The sequence below is a fragment of the Sapajus apella genome, unplaced genomic scaffold (genome assembly GCF_009761245.1).
Source record: "Sapajus apella isolate SASKATOON/1434 unplaced genomic scaffold, GSC_monkey_1.0 scaffold14, whole genome shotgun sequence".
Lineage (NCBI taxonomy): Eukaryota > Metazoa > Chordata > Mammalia > Primates > Cebidae > Sapajus > Sapajus apella.
In genome coordinates this window covers 15,258,545-15,268,195 of record NW_022436954.1, presented here as the reverse complement: position 1 = coordinate 15,268,195, position 9,651 = coordinate 15,258,545, and the positions used below count along the sequence as shown (strand labels likewise).

Below are 9,651 nucleotides of genomic sequence, written 5' to 3'. Positions count from 1 at the left end.
TTTTTTTTTTTTTTTTTTGAGGCAGGGTCTCACTTTGTTCCCCAGGCTGTAGTGCAGTGATGCCATCTTGGTTCACTGCAGTCTGGGTTCAAGCCATCCTCCTGCATCGGCCTCCCAAGTAGTTTGGTCTACAGCCGCGTGCCACCAGGCCCAGCTAATTTTTGTATTTTTTTGTAAATAGTGGGTTTCACCCTGTTGCCCAGGCTGGTCTCGAACTCCTGAGCTCAAGTGATCCATCCCCTTCGGCTTCCCAAAATGCTGGGATTACAGGCGTGAGCCGAATCCATGCTGCCCGGCAAAGTTTCTTTATCCTCCGTGCTGGTCTGGATATGTCGTGTGGTGGGAGCCACTTGGACCCTGTAAGTGAATGTGTGTTTCCATCTTGTAGATGGTAACCTGAGGCCCAAGGGGTGTCTGGAGGTAGCGCTGGACACGTGGTGGTCTGCATCTTGCTGCACACAGAATCCAGCCTAGACTCATTGTTCTGGCCTTTGAAGTCTCCCCCAGTATGAATCCCGCAGCCTGGCATTCCTGTTTCTCACAAGGCCAAGCTGAAAGCATCTGCCGCCTGGTTTCGGCCAAGCTGGTCCCACCTCCCGAGATACTTCTCTCTACCGGGCTGGTGAAACTCAACCCACCCTTCAAAGGCCAGCTCAGGTGTCACCTCTCCCCTGGTTGGAATTAACCTCCCCCTTCTTATCACTCTGGTTTGGTGCTTTCTCTCAGGGCTTCTCCTGGGCAAGTGGCTAAGCCTCCCTGATCCCAGTGCCTTCCTCTGTGCATGGGCACAGGAGTAATTATCTGCTGTGATGTTGAACTGTCCGTTCGTGGACCTCTTTAACAACCTGATGAAAGCTTCCAGAAGATCTAACGTGTGTGGATTCCCACGATGTGTCAGGGTAGGTGTTTAGGACTTCACTAACCACTGTCTGGTTTAATCGCGGGTGCAGTGGACCTCTCTCTCCACAGGTCCTAGTAGGATCCTCATTTCACAAGGGAGGAGAGGGGGGCCTAGAGAGGAGAACTGCATCTCCTGAGTACCAGCAGAGCCGGGTCCACCATATGCCACCGCTGGGGTTCTGATCCCTGGACTGGCTTCTCCTGGGCTCTCTGCCTCCCAGGCTGGCGCTCGGGGGCTGAGGGAGAGAACACAACTAACAGCGTGACTCCTACAATTTCGGGGTTCTAGCACACCCCAAGCCCACCCAGGGGCCAGGTCAAGCGCTCCTTCGCAGGCTTGCTGTCCACAGTCAGGCTTGGCTGCGCTCTCAGCAGGGGTCTCGGTCAGCCTCTGCCTACCCGCACCCTGCGCCGTGGGCCGGGTATGAGGCTGGGGTGCCCGTCCCGAGGGGTGTCGGCTCGAGGCGCTAGAGCCACGGAGCCTGGTCCCGGGCCCCGAGTCCCAGGAATGTGGGAGGGCTGGGAGGAGGGGCGGGCGGGGCGGGGGCGCTTCCTCTGCCCGCCGGAGGGGAGCGGCGGCAGGCTGGGAGGGGGCGGGGGCAGCGGCGGGCGGTGGCGAGGGGCTGCGGAGCTCGGCGGCCGCCGGGCCGGCCGGGGCGGGAGGAAACGATGAATATTCAGAGGGGGAGGGGAAGGGAGGGGGCCGAGCGCTCGCCCCGGCTCCCTGCAGCCCCAGCCGCATGACGCGCGGAGGAGGCAGCGGGAGCAGCCGCGGGAGCCGGGACCCGGGCGCCGCGCGCTGGGGGTGGGCGCCGCTCGCTCCGCCCCGCGAAGCCCCTGCGCGCTCAGGGACGCGGCCCCCCCGCGGCAGCCGCGCCAGGCTTAGGCGTGTGGCCGCGGCCGCCGCCGCCGCTGCCATGTCCCCGGGGAAGCCCGGGGCGGGCGGAGCGGGGACGAGGCGGACCGGTTGGCGGAGGCGGAGGCGGAGGCGGCGGCAGGAGGCGACGACGAGGGTGCCCGGGCTCGGGTGCACGGCGGGGCCCGATTCGCGCGTCCCGGGCACGTTCCAGGGCGCGCGGGGCATGAAGCCGGCGGTGCGGGAGGCGCGGCTGCCTCCTCCGAGCTCGCCGGGGCTGCGCTGGGCGCTGCCTTTACTGCTGCTGCTGCTGCTGCGCGTCCAGGTAAGCGCCGGGTGGGCTCGGACGGGGGGCGGGAGGCCGGGGCGGGACTGGCATCGCCTGCACCTGCCTGGCCGTACCCGTCTCGGGGGTTCCGGGGAGAGGGGCGACGGTCGGGATCCTCGGATTCCCCCTCCTGGAGGCGGCTTGCGGGGACCCCTGCCGGCCTCTCGCGCCGGCGACCGAGCCCTTTCCCGGCTGCCCAGGATCGGGGGGAGGGCGGCGGGATCCGGGTCCCGCGGTGCCCGATCCTCCCGGGGAAGCCTCTGCGCGGGCTCCGGGCGGTCCCCGGCCCCGCTCTTCCCGGCGCTGGTCGCATCTGGCAGGCGCGGGCCCCGCTTGCCCGCCCGAGGCGGCCGGAGGGGGCGTGTTTGCGGAGGACTGGGGACGCGGACCGGGCTGCCTGGCCGAGCTTTGGTCTACCCACCTCCGAGCCGGCCTGCAGGGGCCCGAGGGACAGCAGGGGCGCCGAGGCAGGGCCGGGGCGCTGGGCAGTGGGCCCCGGGGCAAGGCGTGGGGCTCCCCGCCGAGAGCGCTGCTTCTGGGGAAAGTTCCCAGGCCCGGGAAAAGGTGGCCGCACGCTGGCTTTTCTCAAGGCGGCCGGCCCTCTCGGCGTCGTGCTTGATATCATGGGTGTTTAATTCGTGCTTTGTGGGCGCCGGCTCCCCCTCCCCACCCCACCCCCGCCCTCTTTTCTTGCTTCACTTTTCTGATAATGCTGTCCCTGGCGTTTTGGTGACCGACCTTTCCCCTTCCTGGCATTTCCTTAGCGGGTGAGGCAGGGCAGCTGAGGGACATTCCCATTTCACAGATGGGGAACGGAGGGAGAGAAGTGAAAGTGCGGAGCATCCAGCCCTTGCTATGGGAGCTGAGCCAGGGGGCGCGTCCTTCCAGCCTTCTGGAGCCTGTTGGGGTTTGAACCCGCAGGGGAGGCGACCTGGGGTTGCTCTGCTGTGCGTTTGTGCAAATGATCATCTTGCTTGTTTGATACAGACACCATCTCTGAGGAAATGAGCTATTGGCTGGGGGTGAAACCTGGTTTCAGGGAAAACTTCTCAAGCCTGAATACAGGATGGCCTGAGAGCAGAAGCATCACCCTGGGGCGGCAATGCGGGCCAGCATGCAGTAGGAGAAAGGGGGGCTGGGCCTGGGGGTTGGGTGACCCTCGGCACCCAAGGGTCTCTCCTCGCAGTTTACCCAGCGGGTTCTGCACAGGCTCTCCTGAAGGCCGGAAGGCAGTGTGACCTCCTGCAGAGAACCTTGGACTTGCTCTTCGGGCTCCTCCACCCTCAGTTAACAGCATCTGTAGAATGGGTGTAGCTCCCCCTGCCCGAAGGAATTGTTTGAGAGGCTTCCACTGGCCAGTGTCTAAAAGAGCTTTGTAAATATTAAAGGGTTTCCAGATGGCATTCTCATTAAGGTACCGTGTGTGTGTGTGTGTGTGTGTGTGTGTGTGTGTGTGTGGTGTCTTCTCCCTGTGTATGTAAGGAAATTCAGGGGAGCGGTTTCTGAAGTGAAAAAGCCTTGTATTTGAAGATCTCCTGTACCAAAATGTATACTAAAACAAACAAAACCCCAAGAAACAAACAAACAAAAAAACACAGAAAACCCCCAAACTTAAAGCTTCATTTATTTTTAAATATATAATATATACGTAATTTATATATATATTTTTTGCTGAAGCAAAAAAAAGCACAGCTGAATAATGGTGCTATTATTTTTTGCTGAAGCAAAAAAACCATATATTTTAAATTACATATATGTATATAATTTATTTATTGATTTATTTGCTCCAGCCAGGGTGGTTGCCAGCTGTGTTTTCAATCAGCAAAAAATTTCTTGGGTAAATTTATTGCTTGCTCAATCCTTCCTTGTATTTCATTAGCATATTGCGACTCTACATTTGTCCTGTATTTAGATATTTCCTTCCTCTATGGTTTGTTCTGTAGAACCTGAAAAGGACTCTCTTATTTCTTTCTTTCTTTTTTTTCCTCTGGATACATTATGAAATAGGAAATCTAAAAGGCTCTCAGAAGCAGCATCTCCAAAATCCACAGTCAGTGGTTCATTTTGATAATGGATATTTCAGGGTATCAGTGCATTCTTGAGCTGGACCAGACTTTCAGAATAGTTGAAACCCCTCAAAGCTCTTAGATGAGGATATTGAGGTCCAGAGAAGACAGGGAGCAGGTGGAGGTCACGCAGCAATGTGCTAGAGAAGACAAGAGGGGAACCTGGGTCGCTTGCCTGGGCCCCGTATTTTCATAGTGCTATTTTTTTTTCCATGTTTTCACTTTGATCTTACTTTTAATGATAGGCACATATCACTGTGTCTTCTCAAAATGGTGGGTATAAATGGAATTTTTCAAAGTCAAATCAAATTTGAGATATTTCTGAAGTTTGTTTAGGAAACAAGAATATCTGACTACCTTCCTAATAGCTGACCGGTTTGTTGAGGCTTGGATTGTGTGTGTATAGGCTTGTGTGTGTGTGATAAAATGGAATCAACCATGGCAGGTTAAACAAATGGACAAGTCACGAAAAGGACACAGCTCTGTTTGAACATTAATAAGGGTGGATGTGGAAGCTGGAAAGCTGAGATGCCGGAAGTCTCAGTGCTTAGTAGGCCCGGAAAAGCAATTTTTGAACTGGCATCTCATTCCCCTTTTCCAAGACAGGAAGGATGGTCAGAGATGATTCCAACATGAGGACTTTGCTAGTTGCAGTGTCTGACTCCTCCCATATTCAAGCGGTTTTGCACACTAGTTTTTGTTTGTGTGTATGTTTTAGGCAATGTGACAAAGCAGTTTTCCTCCTGCCTCCTTCTCTTGAGAAATTTCATCCTGACAGCTTCTTGAAGAAGTCAGCTTGGCTGGGTGTAGTGGCTCACGCCTGTAATCCCAGCACTTTGGGAGGCCAAGGCGGGCAGATCACCTGAGATCAGGAGTTGGAGACCAGCCTGGCCAATATGGTGAAACCCCGTCTCTACTAAAAATACAAAAATTAGCCGGGCATGGTGGCATGTGCCTGTAATCCCAGCTACTTGGAAGGCTGAGGAGGAGAATTGCTTGAACCTGGGAGGCAGAGGTTGCAGTGAACTGAGATCACACGCTTGTACTCCAACGTGGGTGACAGATGAGACTTCATCTCAAACAAAAAGGAAATCAGCTTGATGTGAGCTGATTTTCTGATTTTAAAAGAGTAAATGAAAAAAAAGGAGCTGGTGACTGATAGCTGTTTTATTGGTCTTGTAGTGTTTCGGGTTTGTTTTATCTTCACTTTCTTGTTTCCTGGTGAATAATGACTGTGTTTACTATCTATCATGGCTAATCCTTAAGCCTGACTTCTTACCTGTTCCATCCAGAGTACAAAATATATTTTGTCTCCTCTTTAAACTGCTTGTTAGATTCTCATATGAGTGACTTTAAATATTTTTGTTTTGCTTCAGGACAATGGGAAAACCAAATGATTATGTTTTGTTTGCAGACAGTTTAAGAAAACAGAGCAAATTGGTTTATGGTTAGACTGTGACTTTGAGCTGACTTCAAGTTCAGCCCCACAATAAAGATAACCATGGAATATCCAAGCTTTTCTAAGCAGAGAGGATCCTGGCTCCCGAGTGAGCAATTTTGGTAAGCAAAGGGGTTATTTAGCTCCTAAAAGTAATTTTTGCTTGGGTTTGGGGCTGAGGCAGTAGCTAAATGACCATAGGCCTGGGTGTAGCCAGAGCATCATCAGTAGTTATTTCTCAGTTTGTTCACTTCTTGAGCTAGGGAATTATTTATTTTTTTTAATTTTTTTAATTTTTGAGACGGAGTTTCACTCATGTTACCCAGGCTGGAGTGCAATGGCGCGATCTCGGCTCACCACAACCTCCGCCTCCTGGGTTCAGGCAATTCTCCTGCCTCAGCCTCCTGAGTAGCTGGGATTACATGCACGCACCACCATGCCCAGCTAATTTTTTTTTGTATTTTTAGTAGAGACGGGGTTTTACCATGTTGACCAGGATGGTCTCGATCTCTTGACCTCGTGATCCACCCTCCTCGGCCTCCCAAAGTGCTGGGATTACAGGCTTGAGCCACCGCGCCCGGCGAGCTAGGGAATTATTTTGAGTGCAGGATGAGAGGCAATTTTCTGTGTATTTCCCTTCTAACATAATGCCGCTGATGATATTATAATTAATAGGTAACATTATGCATGACAGGCACTATGCTAAGGGTTTTAATGCATTATCTCATTTGGCCATTTCAGGAACACCAAGAGGTAGGTGCTGTTCATGTTTTTGTTTGTGTTTTTAAGAGACAGCGTCTTGCTCTGTCACCCAGGCTGGAGTGCAGTGTTGCAAACATAACTCGCTGCAACCTCATCCTCCCGGACTCAAGGATTCCTCCCTTTTTAGCCTCTCAAGTAGCTGAGACTACAGGCATGTGCTACTACTCCTGGCTAATTTAAAAATTTTTTTAATAGAGACAGTGTCTCACTACGTTGCCCAGGCTGGTCTCGAACTCCTTGGCTCAAGTGATCTTCCTGCTTTGGCTTCCCAAAGTGTTGGGATTACAGGCCTAAGCCACTGTACTCAGCCATGTTTTTATTTTATTTTATTTTATATATTTGTTTTCAGATGGAGTTTTGCTCTTGTTGTCCAGGCTGGAGTGCAATGGTATGATTGTTGCTCACTGCATCCTCTGCCTCCCAGGTTCAAGCGATTCTCCTGCCTCAGCCTCCTGAGTAGCTGGAATTACAGATGTGTGCCACCATGCCCAGCTAATTTTTGTATTTTTAGTAGAGACAGGGTTTTAGTCAGGTTTTACCGTGTCTCTACTAAAAATGTTGGCCAGCCTGGTCTTGATCTGCCCGCCTTGTTCTCCCATGGTACTGGGATTACAGGCCTGAGCCACATGGCCCAGACGTTTTTTTAGATAGTCTTGTGTGTTGCCCAGGCTGGCCTCGAACTCCTGGGCTCAGTTGATTCTCTCACGTCAGTTTCCCAAGTAGCCAGGACTACAGGGACGTGCTGCCTTTATTTTGGGTTCTTTGTGTTGTAAACCCTGTGGGATCTGCTTCATTTGTAACATGGAAAAAGCAGGTGCCCTCTTTCCTGCTCATATTTCTTTGGGGCCTCCGTTTACAAGGCAAGTCTGCCTTTGAAGAGAAAGAATGGGGTTTGGGATGGAAAGACCTGGGTTTGGGTCTTTGCTCTGCCACTTAATAGCTGCATAAACTCAGCAAGTCACTTAACCTCTGTGACTTCTCATTTCCTTATCTGGAAAATGGGACTAACACTTCCTGCTTCACTGGGTGGTTGAGAGGATCAAAGAAGATAGAAGAGGAATTGGTATATAGCACCTACAGCAAGGCCCAGCTGCTAGCTGTGGCTGCTGCTGTTACTTGGAGAGAAGAAATGAGGCCCCAGATCATTAGTTCATATGATTTTTTTTTGTTTTTTTTTGAGACGGAATCTCATTCTGTTGCTCAGGCTGGAGTGCAATGATGCAATCTCGGCTCACTGCAACCTCCGTCTCCCGGGTTCAAGCAACTCTTCTGCATCAGCCTCCCAAGTAGCTGGGACTACAGGCACAAGCCACCATGCCTGGCTAATTTTTGTATTTTTAGTAGAGATGGGGTTTCACCACGTTGGCCAGGCTGGTCTCGAACTCCTGACCTCAGGTGATCCCCCCGCCTCAGCCTCCCAGTGTGCTGGGATTACGGGCAGAGCCACTGTGCCTGGCCCATATAACAAATATTTATGAAGTGTTTTCCACAGAGTGGTATGGAATAACCCTGGTTGTGTGCGAGATGAACTGAGCTCAGTTACAATACTTATTTTTTCTTTTTTTAATGTTAAGAATTTTTGGGCAGGGCGCGGTGGCTCAAGCCTGTAATCCCAGTACTGTGGGAGGCCAAGGTGGGTGGATCACGAGGTCAAGAGATCGAGATCATCCTGGTCAACATGGTGAAACCCCGTCTCTACTAAAAAAAAAAAATACAAAAAATTAGCTGGGCATGGTGGCGCATGCCTGTAATCCCAGCTACTCAGGAGGCTGGGGCAGGAGAATTGCCTGAACCTGGGAGGCGGGGGTTGCGGTGAGCCGAGATCGCCATTGCACACCAGCCTGGGTAACAAGAGTGAAACTCGGTCTCAAAAAAAAAAAAAAAAAAAGAATTTTTGGCCGGGTGTGGTGGCTCATGACTATAATCTCGGCACTTTGGAAAGCAGCGGTGGGAGGGTCAGTTGAGCCCAGGAGTTTGAGACCACCCTGAGTAACAAAGTGAGACCTTGTCTTTGAAAAATTAGCTGGGCATGGTGGTGCGGAGCTGTGGTCTCAGGTACTTGAGAGGCTGAGTTGAGAGGATGGCTTGAGCCCTGGGAGGTTGAAGCTGCGGTGAACTGTGATAGCGCCACTGTACTCCAACCTGGGCAGCAGAGTGAGACTCTGTTTCAAAAAGAAAAAACAAAAACAAAAGTTATTTATTTTAGGGGGTCTTAGTAAGAAAGGCCTCCTAAAAGTCCATGATTTTATAGGTAGAATGAGGCAAAATGTGGTATCATGATAAATACATTTATTTAAATTTGATAAAAAGTTTGTCTGATGAAAAACATTGAGTAAACATGTGAGTTTGATGGGGCTATGACCAAGTTGTAAAGATGATCAATTGCTTAAGTCTAGGGGACAGGCACTGAGCAGATGCCATGCTGGGAAACAGGAGCCCGTCTTCATGGCTCTCATTGGCCACTGGGCAAGACAACTCAGACAACTCAGATCGCACCGACCAACCAGTCACAGTTGTGATGTAGGATGTGACTGTGAATGACATCCCTGCTGTCCCTTTCAGAGAAAGGACTGCCACTTGCCAGAGAAGGAATGGTGATACGAGGGGCAGCCAGTCCCTAAGTGGAGATCCCTGGAAGTGGCGAATATCTCAGGCCAGAGAAGCCCACAGCAATTTTGTTAGCACCTTGTATGGCTGGTTTCCCAGTGGCTTTACTGGTGACCCCTCGGAGGACAGGAGCTGTAGGAAGTTTGTTATTACTTCCTTATTAGTGATAGCTGCGGTCATCCTATTGTCTCAGAATTTCCCTGGCATGTAAATGCCAGGGTGAGGGCTGGTGGTAAGCAGATGGGGGGCATTTTGAAAACGAAGCAGTGTCAGCTCCCACAGAAGATCTAATTTTAAACATGCAAATAATTTTCAGTTCCACTTTTCCTTCTTCCTGTTAGAGGGAAGCTGTCCCCTGTTGCCATTTCTGAAACTTGGGCGGACAATGTCGTTACTGTGTTACAAGTGATCTGTGTCTCCAGGGCAGGAGTTGGGTGGTATTTTTCTGGGTGCCTGTGCCAGGGCCTAGCCCAGTGTTATCTCGTGGTTTCTGAGTAAATGAGTGAGTGAATATTAAAACATTACATCAATATGGAGCCGACAACACAGTGGTTCTGAATCTTTCTTGTGTGGAAAAGAAGAGGTACAAGACCCTTAGAGAGTATAGAGAGCATGTAAAAAGGAAGAATCCTTCCTCAAAAGGGAATGCACATATTTACAATATTGTATCCAATTTCAGGAGTTTCATAGACTT

General features: G+C 51.3%; 1 protein-coding gene across 1 annotated transcript in view; it reads left to right on the top strand.

Moving 5' to 3' along the window:
• Positions 1–809: 809 nt before the first annotated feature.
• The window catches only part of PTPRJ (protein tyrosine phosphatase receptor type J), a 197,659-nt gene continuing 188,817 nt past the window's right edge, over positions 810–9,651 (top strand). The window contains exons 1-2 of the mRNA XM_032282482.1: positions 810–899; positions 1,365–2,081. Coding sequence (XP_032138373.1) covers positions 810–899; positions 1,365–2,081 — 807 coding nt within the window. The remainder of the gene's footprint in view (positions 900–1,364; positions 2,082–9,651) is intronic.